Source organism: Centroberyx affinis, unplaced genomic scaffold (assembly GCF_046629955.1).
Source record: "Centroberyx affinis isolate AG114_WGS23_722 - 3 ecotype Tasmania unplaced genomic scaffold, CSIRO-AGI_Caff_v1 ptg000332l_1, whole genome shotgun sequence".
NCBI classification, from domain to species: Eukaryota; Metazoa; Chordata; class Actinopteri; order Beryciformes; family Berycidae; genus Centroberyx; species Centroberyx affinis.
The window spans coordinates 141,802-157,089 of record NW_027279007.1 but is presented as its reverse complement, the minus strand read 5'-3'; the positions used below and the strand labels follow the sequence as shown (position 1 = coordinate 157,089).

Below are 15,288 nucleotides of genomic sequence, written 5' to 3'. Positions count from 1 at the left end.
CTCTCTCTCTCTCTCTCTCTCTCTCTCTCTCTCTCCATCGCCGTCTTCCCGTCTCTCTTTCTGCCACTCGCTCTCTCAGTTCATACTCGCACATTCTGAAACACATCTGTCAGCCTTGTTGAGGGATTTCTGTCGTATCTGTGTCAGACGGCACTAAGATGTTGTTTTGTCAGGCTGCCACAGGAGCGTTAATGCTTTGGGTTTGATTTTTTTTTCGAGATGGCAGGGCGGCATGTCCTTCTGCCGTGTCTGTCTGTGACCGCCCAGGGCCTGGCGTCTCCCCCGGCAATATGGGGACGTAGCTTCTGTCCTTCCTGGCTGGCTGGCTGGCGGGCTGGCTGACTGATGGAGGACAAGTCTTCACTGGGCCTCCACTGGACCCCTAACACCGAGCTATTCTATAAAATTGTGAACCCGCTATGCTCCCACTCATTTTTACTGTTGCATTTTCCCTGCCTCCCATTATTAATGGCACACTTGAACAAGGCACTTGCGTAGGAATCGGTTAGACGTGGGCATGAAGTGGCGCGGTGACACAGAGATGTATCGGCCTGTTGCGCTAATTTCTCTTTTTCATGAGCAAAATATTTAAGCGGGTAAAGACAGGAGGCTGCCTCCTTTTGTTAACTGGTATCCCAAGATGCCTCATGTTTATGCATTCATGCGCTTATTTCTTGACTCTCTCATGTAGTGCAGCGCAGTGTCGTAACACCTAATTATCCAGTACTGAATCATCTCAGTTTTTATTCTTTACCTCCGCCAACAGAGTTGGACGGGGGTTATGTTTTCGCCCCCGTCTGTTTGTCTGCTTGTTTGTCTGTTAGCAGGATATCTCAAAAAGTTATGAATGGATTTGCACAAACTTTGTGGAAAGATTGGTCATGGGGCAAGGAAGAACTGATGAACTCGTCACACCAATTGGCCAAAGGGGGGAGTGGTGGTGGACGTGGCTTCTCACTAAAAGGCATATAATGTACCAACAGATTCACATAAAACCATCAAACTTTGTGGCCTATAACCCTCCATTATTGGCCCAATCAAACAACAGATAACAGAAGGGAAGCCGTTTAATTGGAATATACCTGCAGTGATGAAAACAGCATTCAGCTTGTACACTAACAGTTAGGCCAACCTGACATCTGCGCACTAAGATTGCACCTCGCAAATGTATTCTTTTGTATTCCTGGTGTGCTGCAGGTCAGAGTTTGCGCTCCCGGAGGATCCTGCAGGAGGCCCACGAGGAGGGCCGGCCCTGTCCCACCCAGCTCGCCCAGACCAAGCCCTGTCCCATAAGGCCTTGCTACACCTGGCTGCTGAGCAACTGGTCCCCGTGCACTGTAGAGGTATGATCTACTAATGATGACTTACCCAAAGGTGGTATATAGTGGTATGGTATGGTTGAGGTTTATTCTATCTATCCTGCATAATGGGAGCCATGAAGCTGCAGCTCAGTGAGTTGAGAATGCCACTAGCACTTTCAGGGAGAGCAGTTCTATTCCCACTGAGGTCATCCATGTGAAAAATGTAGGCATTCATGATACTGTAAGGAAGATTGGATGAAGTGGCATATGCACAGTAAATCCACCATCACACACCTGTCATGTATCTATCCTGCATAAGTTCGACAGCAGCCATGGTAGATAAGCCTTTCCTGTGTGCACAGTAGAACAAAATGATGCAGTTAAAAGTGAGTTATTGTTATAACATGGTTACCTACTGTATACGATACACCACACACGTATATGAAATGGTAGGGGATTAATAATGTTATGTAGAGGTATTATATACTTAGCCAAGGGGTCTGCCTGCACTTCAGCTTACACACTCAGTATATGTAGCTATATTGTAGCAATATTGTAAATAAGCATGTAACACTGCATTATGTAATAACACTGCATTATGTAATACATTTTCACTTCATTATGTAATAACACCCGCATTTTGTAATAATCTGCCGCATTTTGTAATACACAGCTTATGTAATAACGCAATATGTAATACATTTCCCTGCATTTTGTAATAAATTATTACATATTGCAGTGGTTATTACAAAATGCAGGAGTTACAGTGCATTATGTAATAACCAACCAAAATGGATGTCTTCATCTGTACACATGTTATATTTTTAACAAATAAGCTAAATTAAACTTCCCAAATATTAAATTAGACCGGCGTTATAGTTGACTCTGATCTTAGTCTAAATAGCCACATAAAAGTTGTAACAAGATCAGCTTTTTATCATCTTACAAATACAGCCAAACTCAGGGACTTCATGTCAAAAGCTGACCTGGAGAAACTCATTCACGCTTTTATTTCTAGCAGACTACTGCAATGGTTCTTTGACAGAGCTCCCCAAGAAGACCATCAAAAAGGTTCAGCTTATTCAAAATGCAGCTGCTAGAGTTCTTACAGGGACAAAGCAAGATAAAAATGGATGACATTTTTGAATCAAGACGGAAAAAGCTGTAAAAGCGTCCATGAAGCCTTTATCGCTTCTCAGCTTGCAGAGTCTGCTGAACAACAGGGATGTAATAGCTTGTTTACCAACAGGCTATGGTAAAAGTTTGATTTATCAAACTTACCTGACAGCGCTTGATCAATTACATGGGAGAGAGAAATATGTTTCTATAGCTATATATCAAACACATCAATGACAAAACCACAAACACCAAAGAAAATGGAAAAAAAAAATTCCCTTAAGACGAAGTCAGGACCAAGCAGAGCCTTCCTCTCTATCATTCATGAGTAATATATTGTTATTGTAGTAATCCAAGTATTAGCAAAGTAACTAGGGATTAACCAAGGCAATAGTTTTAAATTAAAAGCCAGACATAGCTCAGGCCAGCATCACATCAGTTTTGTTTTGCTAGCTAGCTAAGTGTAGCAACCTCCTTCTTATTCCTACAAAGTCAACAAGTGAGCATCCTTGCCATGTTCCGCTGCATGTTGGGATAGCTTGAGATGCGAACTGAGCTCACGAGGCTGCTCAAGTCAATAAAATATAAATGAGCGCAATACTTGCAGCACAACAACCAGTCACATTTGGGGGAAAGAGGCAGCACAGCCAGGTAGCCAGAGACTAGATCGATAGTAACTGAATGGTCATGGTGAAGGAGAAAAGGAGTTTCTGTCCTGGCAAAATACTGAGCCCAGCGGTACATACTGAGCCAATGATATTCATGTTCGCTGTAAAGGCCAAATTTATTTCAAAGTGACATTTCCTTAAACACTCGTGTGCTGGGATAAACGTAAACAGTTACATAAAAGTAGGCTCAAAAGACTACATTTCAGAAGAGAAATCAGTAAAAAAAAGAGTGACACTATGTAGCGTAAACAAGCTTGATGAGTTGAACAAAGCACAACCTAACTTATTTGCTGCTGGTCGACGGCGATGCCATGTGAATTCATCAGTGTGGCTTCAATGTTGGAGCTGCCAGAACTTCTCATTTTCTCACTTTTGAGATAATCCTTGTAGCCTACTGTCACATAGTGTATGTTAAAGTGTCAGCATGGAGCCTGCTATCACTCATCATAGTGTATGCTAAAGTGTTAGCATGGAGCCTGCTATCACTCATCATAGTGTATGTTAAAGTGTTAGCATGGAGCCTGCTATCACTCATCATAGTGTATGCTAAAGTGTTAGCATAGAGCCTACTATCATTCATCATAGTGTATGCTAAAGTGTTAGCATGGAGCCTGCTATCACTCATCATAGTGTATGCTAAAGTGTTAGCATGGAGCCTACTATCACTCATCATAGTGTATGCTAAAGTGTTAGCATGGAGCCTGCTATCATTCATCATAGTGTATGCTAAAGTGTTAGCATGGAGCCTGCTATCACTCATCATAGTGTATGCTAAAGTGTTAGCATGGAGCAGCAGAGCCGACAGTCCCAAGGATGATTTTAGTCTCTGGGTCCTCATCAATTTCTTTTTTATGTTGAGGTTATCACTACACTATACGACCACCTTTACTTGATTCTCATATTCCTCTTTTTTCTTTATTGAAGTATTTCTTGCCCATTTTTCATATTCATCTTTATATTCAGAGACTTTCCCCCAATTTAAAAATGAACCGATAGTAAAATATAAAAAGGAATCGAGCGACTTCAGCGAACTCTGATTCCAAAGGCTGTAAATGAAGGATCCCTCTATCGGAGGTTACTGCTGAAACATGCTGTAACTGTTAATGAAACAGCATTTCGGTGGCACACGCTAGCGTCACTGAAGCAACACCAGAGGCTGCTCTCTGATGTTCATCTCATCTCCCCCTTTATTCTGTGTCTCAGCTGAATAGGGTTTTAATTGAACGTCTTTCAGTCCTCTGTAAATCCCCAGAGACTATCTCCCCATACGACTGGATTAACAAAGGCTTCTCTGTTGTTGTGCAGTTTGGACTTATTAATTGTGAATGTCATATTTAAGTGTTTTTTTTTTCTGTTGATGAACTTTAATGGCGTATAGAACTGTGTAAGCCCGAAGGCTATTCCCTTGAAGATGAGGGCTAACAGTGAATGTACAATATCCATCACTGTAGATGTACAGTTCAGCCAACTGCATTACATTTTTACACCCACCTTCAGCCTTTAAACACCCCTACATATTTATTGATGAAGTGAAATTTTGATTTTGATATAGTCTGTGCCTCTGTATTCTCTCCCAAAACATTCAAAACAACGGCAATTCCTTCAAGTCAAATAAATGCTTCTGTTATAAGTTCCCTCTTACAGTAAAACTAAATTATGATCATTGAGGCTGTGTTTAATCCTTTTGGCATCTCACAACAGTTCTGTGTGTGTGTGTGTGTGTGTGCAGGGTGCAGAGTGTGGTGAAGGGCACCGGAGAAGGAACCTGTCATGTGTGGTCCATCGGGGAGAATGGCCTGACTCGCCCTCTGCTCAGCCGGTGCAGGAGGAGCTGTGCGGAGACAAACAGCAGCAGCAGAGCCAACAGGAGCTGGAGCTGCCCTGCTTCGTCCCCTGCCCAGGTACAGAAAAATATAAATATACATTTGCGGTTCGATCGGATTGGCAGATGAAGGAATTCTAATTTAGATGATTTAGAAGTTTTATCGTTGATGAAATTGGCTTAAACGAAGTACCATCATTTTAGCCTGGTTCCAGACTTCTGAATCTCGTCCCGCCTACTTTTCAGATTTTGTTGAGCGATTCAGAGAGTCTGGTGTTGCTCTAGTCAACGGCTTGTTCCCGCTCTGAGAAACAATCGAACCAATCAGCGCCTTTGCAGTTGGGACTAAATTTTGAACCATTCGTGCAACGGTTTTTCCTTAATCGATTTGTTGAAATCACCCCCTTAACCAACATATTGTCTTTGCAAAGACGCTATTTCGATAAAGTTGGTAAATGGCTGGCTAACCATGGATGTAGAGGCTAACTGGCTGCAGTATCAGTGTCGACTGAATTAACATCAGAGCGGCCGGATACGTCAATCACTAGTGATTGGTCAGGGGAAAATAACCCTAACCCCCCCCCCCCCCACACACACACACACACACACACACACACACACACTCACACAGAAAACAGCTAACAAGGAGGCATTCTCAGGCTGAATAATGGAGTGGTAATGATTGGACCATTCAGTCTGAATATCAGGCTAACCATCATTTATGAAATGGACTCAAATAGAGCTGAAATGAATGAATGGAATGAATGTATTTAAATGTATGCAGTTTGGGCTCACAGTGTCAGTGCATTTCAAATGTTTTAGTTTTCTCAGGATCTACATGACAAATTTCCATCAAACTGAAATAGTTAAAGGGTCACTAAGGAAGGTTTTGCTTTTACAAACTGCACCACATGACCATAATATATATACTGTATATGCAGGGGGTTGATATGGTTGTTGATCAATGCCAATGACTCAACGATGGTCAGGTGCTGAAATTTCTAGCTAGTTTTGGAATAAAAACACAGCCAGACACTTCAAACAATTTTAGCTCATTTTATCTGCTTCAGTCTAGTTTATATTAAACCACGCAAAATTGGGTTGGTTCTATTTTTTTTTTTATAGATTCTCTTGAAACGGCGTCTATTTGGATAAAAATAACTTTTTTCTGCATTCACATTGTGGCACTACGCGGTAGATGGCAAACCAGATGCTCAGTGTTTTCAGTATGACAGTGCTGGCGGAGTTTGCCTCCTACCGCCTATAGATGCAACAAAAGTTGAATTTCCCCACATGGTTTGTGCTCCTGCTCTTCTAGTCTCCGCTTCCAATGAAGATTTGGAGTGAATAAGCAAGAGCTGTCTTCTTCTGACTGTCCATTTTGGCATCTGGGAGAAAAGAGATTGTCTGGTCAAACCTCCTGTTTTTCAAAATCGCCATGGCAACAGGAAGCCAGCTCGCCGTTGCGGTTGACTCACCCGCCGCGATGCCGTTCGGCATGGCTTTTTTTAGGCCACATGTGAATGAATCAAAAAACATGTATGTTAGGGTTAATACTCCTGTCAGTGCCCCTGACCAAGGCACTGGCAAAAGAACTGGAGTTGGTCCTCGGGCGCTGTACTGCGGCTGCCCACTGCTCCTAGTGTGTGTATAGGATGGGTCAAATGCAGAGGACAAATTTCCCCATGGGGATAATAAAGTATACAAATACAAATACAAATACAAATGAATGCAGCGTTTGCCATTAGTGAGGGAACTGCTGACCAGTCATCATCTATGAGCCACACCGCTTGACTTTATCAGGCATTTCACATTCAGAATCTTATGTTTTTGTCATTTAAGGCACACTTACTTGGAGTGCTACATGCAGCATATATCTGCATTCCTGTCATCTTTAAAAGAAAAAAAAACCAAACATCATTATCATCAGATGAAATAACTACTTTGACACCCTCGGATCTCCTTTGTCACGGCTCTTTGGGAGAGGGTTGTTCTTTTAAGCTTTCGCCATGAAGGGACACCATCTTGCAGAGGTTGTTTTTGCTCGGCTATATCTCCCCTCTGATCCTAGCCTTGATTCATCACTCAAGCCGCCTTTGCTGTGAGCCTCGGCTCCGGATCAGGAGGACGTGATGGCAGTGGCAGATGTGCTTGTGTGTGTGTGTGTGTGTGTGTGTGTGTGTGTCGGTATGAAGGCTGTAGGTGTTTGTGCTCCTGTGTGTGTGCATGTGCATGTACGTGCGTGTGCATGTGCATGTGCGAGGGTGTTTGTAGTACACCACAGCTGCCTCCACAGCCCCAGCAGCGTGAGGGAAAAGCGAACAGAGTGGATTCCTATGAAGATGAAAGATAATGAGCTGTGTCAGTCCACAGATAGCCACTAATGGCTGGTCAGGGCAGAGAATCAAAGGGATGTGCTGGCTGAAGAGCTGTGGCAGTGGGCGAAATTATCACTGCAAGATGTCCTCGTCAAGGATTACAGAGGATATTGATGTTTGACCTTCAGCGGAGCAAGCGTTGATACGTTTATAGACTTGCAGAATAGATCAGCCACCTTTTATCAACTCAGTGGCAGATCAGAAAAACGGAAACTTAAGAGACGAATTTCAGTGTTGGGTGTTATATTTATAGTTGGTCTCAGAGTTATAGATTGCATTGTATAATTTATAACTCTGGTCGGTCTATTACTTTTGAATGCCCACTGGGCTGTCTGAGTAATTTGTTTGTGCATTTGGTACATTATCAGCCGCAGATATGAGTCGAAGTAGCTTTCGATCTCATTTAAATGTTCCAGGAGCTAGCAGGGGAGCCAATAAAATGATCCCTGAAATAGTCCAGGCAAGCGGAATATAAACCAGCCTCAGGTGTCCGAGAAGTACAGTATTATTGACTAAGTTCTGGCCGTCGGTGATCTTTGTTGTTTTTTCTCTTTGCCCTCAGGAGACTGCCATTTGACAGAGTGGTCATCCTGGAGCTCATGCCAGCTGACCTGTCTGGAGGGGCGGAGCTTCGAGACCACCGGTCGCCAAGCCCGCTCCAGAGCGGCGGTCATCCAGGTCATGGAGAACCAGGACAGCTGCCCACATCAAGCCTTTGAGACCCAGCCCTGCAAAGGTACTGGAGAAACCACTTAGATCAGAATAACATCGCTTTACTCGCCTGTTATAAAAGACTTGCTGTTGACAGTGATGGAGAAACAGCTTGATAGCCTACAGTACATAATGACACAAATATTACAGGGACAACAGGGCCTCACATACGACGCAAAGGGACAGTGCAAGACATGCTATGGACAGTCGACTAGACATATGACTCCATATGGGGGTGGACAAAAAATAAAGGAAACACCTAACAATCTATTAATATGTATGTAAGGATTAGGGCCACCCTTTGTCTTCAGAACAGCCTCAGTCCTCCTTGTCCTGCTGTCATCCTGCATCCTGAACTGTGTGTAGTGGATATTGGACGGTTCTTCAAGAAGGAAAGCCTCCAGTTCTTTGAGAGATGAAGAAGGTGGAAATCCCATGAAGGTTCAGTGATGTTGAGATCTGCTGACTGGAGCCATGGAGGGTGTTAGACTTCATCCTGCTGTTCATGCAACTCTCTTGACTTTCTTTAGCTGTGTGTATGGAGGCATTATCATCTTGGAATATGGGAACATCATGAGGGAACAGTTTTTGCACCCTAGGGTGACCATTACACGACTATGTAGAGCAACCATCAGACCTAATGACTCACAGTAATAATAATAATAATAACTTTATTTATATAGCACCTTTACAAGTTACAAGGTGCTTTACAATAAAAACAGATAATACAAGTAGATAAGATCCAAAAATTAAGATATAAACAAGATAAATAATTTAAAAAGTTACCATAAGCCTTAAGAAGAGATTTAAAAGAGGATACTGAGTTTGCCTGCCTGCCTCCCCAGGCAGGGAGTTCCACAGCTGACGGGCCCGAACAGCAAAGGCCCGGTCACCTTTACTGACAAGTCGAGATTTTGGAACCATTAGTAGGGCCCTGCTGGAGGATCTCAAGCAGCGATCAGGCTCATAGGGAGTTAGCAGATCACAGATTTAGGCAGGAGCCTGACCATTCAAGGCTTTAAAAACAAGCAGTAAAATCTTAAAATCAATTCTAAAACTCACAGGTAACCAGTGAAGGGCAGCAGGGATTGGTGTAATGTGGTTGCTTCTCTTAGTACGTGTTAAAAGCCTGGCAGCAGCGTTTTGTATCAACTGCAGTCTTTTGGATGTTTCGCCTGCTGATACAGAATAAGTGCATTGCAATAGTCAAGTCTGGAGGAGATAAAAGCATGGATGACCTTTTCTAAGTCTGCAGAGGAAAGGAAAGACCTGATCTTGGTTAGCTGTTTCAGTTGGGCAAAGCAGGACTGCACCACTTTGGTCACCTGAGCATCAAAAGACAACTCTGAGTCAAAAATAACACCTAGGTTGCGAGCCTCTTTTAGAACATTATTATGTAGATAAGGCACCCAGACTAGAGGAGAGATTGTTAACGCTGTTAGTGCTGGGGCCAGAGGAGGTAATTATAATCAATTCTGATTTGGAGTCATTCAACTGCAGGAAATTTTTGGACATCCAATTTTTTATTTCAGCAAGGCAGGACATAATACAAGAAACATCGGTGGTACCAGGCTTTAACAGGACATACAATTGGGTGTCATCCGCGTACCAATGGAAATCAATGCATGATTTGCCCCAGGGGTAGCATGTATATAGTGAATAAGAGGGGACCCAAAATAGAACCCTGGGGGACCCCACAAAAGAGAGGAGCACAAGAGGAGGAGGCATCTCCAAGCATTACAGAGAAGGAAATGTTCGACAGATAGGAGATGAACCAATCCAGAGCCACATCACTGATGCCAACATAGTTCTTCAGACAAACATTATGGTCCACTGTGTCAAAGGCTGAGCTGAGGTCAAGGAGAATTAAAATGGAGTACAGGCCTGTGTCGGCTGCAAGCAGTAAGTCATTGGTGACCTTGACCAGAGCAGTCTCAGTGCTGTGTAGGGAGCGGAACTCAGATTGAAATTTTTAAAAGATTTGATTGTTGTTCATAAAATAAATCAGTTGAGTGGAGACAATTTTTTCTAAAATCTTCGATAAAAATGGCAGCTTGGAGATGATTCTAAAATTACTTAAAACAGAGGGATCTAGAGATGGCTTCTTTAAAAGAGGGTAAACAGTGGCATGTTTAAAATAGGAGGGGAAAATACCAGTAGACAGAGAGCAGTTAATAATGGCTAAAATATCTGGATCAACCATCTGAAATACAGCTTTTAAAAACCAAGTGGGAATGCAGTCTGAAGGGCAGGTGGATGATTTTGAAAGTGCAACAGTGCGTTCCAGGCGAACAGAGAGATTACACTGAAGTGGGTTAATGTTGAAGGTGGGCAGGAGTCAACATCAAGCTCTCTGAATTCAGTGTTAAAGTGCTGCCGAATCTCCACTATTTTGTTACAAAAGTAATTAAGAAATTCTTCGCATCTGTCTGGGGAAGATTCAACTGGCTGGCTAGGCGGGGGACCAATCACAGAATTTACGGTTTTAAAAAGGATTCTGGGATTATGACCCTGTTTAGCGATCAGTTCAGAGAAATAGGTGTTCCTTGCTTCTTTGATTGTACATTGATAAGTGAACATTAGATCTCTTAGAGAAGCAAGGGAAACACTGTTTTTTATCCTTTTTCCATTTCCGCTCTGCTTTCCTGCATTGTCTCTTTAAAATCCTTAATTCTTCATTCAACCATGGCAGAGAAGAAGGTTTCAGCTTTTTATATCTGACTGGAGCTACAGTAGGTGGCTGCCATACCATTACAGATCCACCACCATGATTAGCAGTTGTGGGTTGAAGGCTTCCTTTGGCTTTCTCCAAATGTAAACCTGTCTGGATGGAAGAAAAAGGCTGAAAGACTCAACAGACCACATTACCTTTTCCATGGCTCCAGGTTTTGTGCTCCTTACACCAGGTTGTGTCTTTGTTCGTTTGCCTCTGAAACCAACTAACCCTTCCCCTAAACCTAACCTTAACCTAGTTGTTTTAGTTGCCTAACCAAAACCTTAATCCAACCCTTGTCCAATTTGTGCTGTTGTCACAGAATCCAATTCGTGGTGAAGGAACGTGATCTTCACATAATTTGTGTCCACAGCACATAATCTGTGTTTCAGATTTAGTGCTCATTTCATGAAATTTTATGAGATCACAGTTTGCTGTTGCCTTGTTTTTAAGAAGTCATGGTGTTTTACAACTATCCTGTTAAGTGTCCGTCTATCCCTGTTGGTGAGCTTGGACTTGAGACCACTGTCCCTTTTTGCCGAGGCAGTTAGTCTGTTTGGCATCCTCTGTGTTGTCATGACTTTCCAGACTGTTCCCATTGCCAAATCATTTTGCAGTTTTTGTGACAAATGTACCTAAAATTCCAGCACCAACTGCTTAGCCTCTTTGGTTGCCTCATTAATTCGCTGCTTTGAAAACTCACATGTAAAAGTGGTTATTGTCAGAGCTCTTTTAAGGCTCACAGACTGCTAATTGGCATTCAAATTAGCATGGCTCACCAGAGTAGCTGTTTTTTGTAATTGTGATTTAGTTATTTCAAAGTCAAAGTCCTTTTTCCTGTGGCATTTCTGTTATTTAGTCCACCCCACATAAACATTCAAAGTTCAAGACTATATAAGTGGATGGATTTTCTTTAATACATAAAAACGGGCTCAAGTGCCTATGACTGTTCTGCTCTGTTCAAAATCAATCTTCCCCGATAGCTGCCCTCAGGAAGATGAGAGCCCTTCTTTCATGAAACAAAAGGTGTCTTTCATAAATTTCCACCCAATTCCTTCCATCTCATTTCCCCCATAATACCTTTGTCTAGTAATCGTGGCACACCGCTTTACCGCTCAGTGGAAAATGTGCTCCTTTAGTTTCGCTACAGCCAGAATATGCCTTTCCTGATAATGTGAAGTTGCAGGGCTGAGAAAGAGGTGGCGGCTAATGTTCAGGGGAGCCTGAAGTGATGCCTGGATGCCCAACACAAACTGCTAATGAGCACTGCCTGCCTCTCTGCCGTTGTTACAGGGGGAAAATGCCACAGCTACCAATGGAGGACCGGGTCATGGAGCGACAATGAGAGAGCCGTGTGGTGTCAGCGCTCAGATGGCGTCAATGTCACAGGTGGACAGTTCTAGTGTCTTCTGGACACCCTGTACATGGATCATGCAGATACACTCTCTCAGACACACACACAAACACACACAAATATGAAAATCTCTGTGTCTCTGTGGCTGCATTCACACTGCAGCTGAAAGTGTCCCAATTCAGATTTTTTCCATCACATGTGACACAGATCTAACGTTTTCTAATCAGTGTGAGCAGCAAAAAGAGACAAGTGTAATTTTGCCACAACCGAAATGTGTTGGAAACAAGCAGGAGAAGCACACACATAAAAAACGAATGTGACATTTTATGGTATTATTAATCTGTCAGTTCATGTTAGTATCAGATATGGTTTACATGCTAGACTAGATATGAACAGTCATCCAAAAAATCGGATACGAGCAGCAATTCAGAATTGAACGTGAAGGCCTGCAGGGTTAATGTACTTTCTTTCCCACTCTCTCTCTCTCTCCACAACGCACACATGTTAACACAGACACAAACACACACACACACACACACACACACAATAACGCACACACAAAGAATAATTTTGCTGGAGCGTTCTAGTTGAATTTAACACCTTATTTGATCTGCCAGTTCTCAGCGCAGCCTCCATTGATTTCTCCGCTCTCTCTAAACATAAGTAATCAATAAGCCAGAGTCTAAGCTGGGAGGCTTTCAATCCATATAAATATAATCATGCATTTGTATTTGTGGGAAGTGAAGCAGGCACAGAGAAACAGAACAAAGGTAATTGTGCAGAGGGTATGAAAGCTTTAGGCGAGCTTGATGTGCCGTAAATAGTAGGTGAAAGTGATCTTATCACTGTAAGGAAGTGTCTTTGGCTCAGCAGGAATAATCTCTCTCTGCAGAGAAGGCGAGAGCCCGAGGCATTACTCTTTGATATTTTGACATACAATTTTCCATGTTGGAATTAAAATGTTCACAGATTGATCAGGGACCCTGATAGGCAACTGAGCCCATTAATCAGGTGTGACACTACATTAATTTGGTGATCAATGGGTAAAGCAACAGCGGTAAGAACCTGTGTCTTTCTCCAGGGGGGTGTTTCCCGCAGAACAGGCCGACCACGGTCAGACACTGCCATCCACCGTGCACCAAGCCCTTCTCCCACTGCACACCGGTAAGATCCATATACCTCGGCGCTGGCATTGTGCTCTTTCCCCGTAAACAGTTAGTTCTCAGTATGTCTGTTTGCTGTTTACTGCTGATCCCAAATAGGAGGTGGGGAGTTAAAATGGATTTTGATTTATCCTATTTTTTCTCAATTGTCAAGAAGCAGCCATTAGAGGATTATCAGATTAAGACTACTGCAGTATGCTTGCGGGCTCAGTGTGAGGGACTACACCTGGATGTGGGAAACGGCTCATGGGCCGCAATGAAAATGACAAAGTACATGTTTAAGCTTTAACTTTTACTGCCCCTTAGAGTACCCCCCATGTAACTGCAGCTAAAGTGGAAAAAATAATGGTTAAGAGGTTTTGAAGCTTACACTACCTATTATTTAGGCAGCATTTGAAGTGTACTTAATAGCATTTTGAAATTGAATACAGATAAAAAGCCTGAAAAACTGAACAAATGTTGAACTCACCAGGCTTGACATTACATTATGAATTTGGTACTTTTCTCCATTTCATATCATTATAACAGGAATATTTTGGGGGATTTTTGGCTGCTGGTTAGAATAAGTAAGCAATTTTAAGAATCCCTTAGGGATCTGGTAATTGTGATGGGCATTTGTCATTAGTTTTTACATTTTATAGATTAAATGATTAATTGATTTAATCAAAAAAAAAATTCAATAAATTCAACGATCATGGAAATAATCGTTACAGCACCGTTAGTGCATACTGTTTTTTTAGCCTTTCTAGCCCTAGTACAAATTAGCCCCATAATCCTGGAAAAATTAGTGCAACGCTCTATCCATCAAGCTACACACTTTAAAGTTTTAGGGTCGGGATAAATCAAATGTGTCACTTTAATAGAAGAATGTCTTTGAAAGAGTAGAGCAGAGTAGTCCACATACATCACAGTCTATTTGTGTCAGCGGTGTTTTGTGGCTATGGGAAAGTAATGATCACGGCGATCGATCGCGGCGGCTGTAAACGAGGTTCGTCCTGCCCCCTCTCCCATGCAGAGCGGCGTGTGTGGGTGTGAGAAGGGTTACACCGAAGTGATGACCACGCACGGCTTCCTGGACTACTGCACGAGAACCCCGGGGGCGGACAACAAGAAAGCCGACGTGAAGACCAACTCGGGAAGATTAAAACCGGGGCCGTCCCAGGCGCAGGACTTCTTCAGTGAGTGGACCTTGCGACCCGTCGGCCCAGGTACTGAAGTGGAGACGACTTCACAGCTCGGCCTGAAGATCATTCCCGCCTTTGAACCTGGCTTTGTAGCTTCAGGATCACTAGGCTGGGGATGGAATTCATTCTAGCTCTACCTTTTTATGTGTTTTTTTTTTTGGAAGAAAAAAATCCCTGGTTCAGCGTTATATGCTGTACAACCTTAACATACTCAGAAAAACAAATGTAATTGCTTCTCTGTAGTGTGTTTGAAAGGAGAGTTAACATACTGCTTTCTTCTTCTGGCTTCTAAGAAAGCAAGCTGTAGAGATATGCAGACAAATGATGTAGACATATATCCAATACTCCGTGTTAACGCTTCTGCTTTCTGATTGCACAGATGGAAGATTAAAGCTGTGGGTTTACGGCGTGACTGCTGTTGGATTCATCTTAATACTCTTCATTATTGCGTTATCATTCCTGGTCTGGTACGTATATTACTTTCTCGACGGATTCCCCACCATGCACCATTCCGCAGCCTTCCAAGAATGAAAAATCCATTGCCGGTCACAGGCTTTGTATAAGAGGACAGTGTGAACAGTGAGAAGCAGAGCAAATTCCTAACCGTCTTCCTAGCATGAAAATAACCCTGTCAAGTGATGACGTATATTTCAGACAATATTTTGCCTGCTGCCGCTATCAGATAATGGAATTCTTTGTCGAGGCTGAAATTAAATTTAACTTCCCCCCCCGTGGGACAAAGTCAGACGCATTCACAGTCACCTATTCTCTCTCTTGCATGTGTTTATTTTTCCAGTAAGCCGTCCAAAACCGCAAAGACGTCCTCTCCGCCACAGAAGCCCTTGACCCTGGCGTACGACGGCGACATGGACATGTAA

At 42.8% G+C, this 15,288-nt stretch overlaps 1 protein-coding gene across 1 annotated transcript in view; it reads left to right on the top strand.

Annotated features, from left to right (window-relative positions):
* Window positions 1-15,288, top strand: part of thsd7ba (thrombospondin, type I, domain containing 7Ba) — a 134,408-nt gene extending 119,120 nt beyond the window's left edge. Inside the window, exons 21-28 of the mRNA XM_071515230.1 lie at window positions 1,198-1,343; window positions 4,815-4,986; window positions 7,848-8,021; window positions 12,003-12,098; window positions 13,145-13,227; window positions 14,242-14,434; window positions 14,790-14,877; window positions 15,207-15,288. Coding sequence (XP_071371331.1) covers window positions 1,198-1,343; window positions 4,815-4,986; window positions 7,848-8,021; window positions 12,003-12,098; window positions 13,145-13,227; window positions 14,242-14,434; window positions 14,790-14,877; window positions 15,207-15,288 — 1,034 coding nt within the window. The remainder of the gene's footprint in view (window positions 1-1,197; window positions 1,344-4,814; window positions 4,987-7,847; window positions 8,022-12,002; window positions 12,099-13,144; window positions 13,228-14,241; window positions 14,435-14,789; window positions 14,878-15,206) is intronic.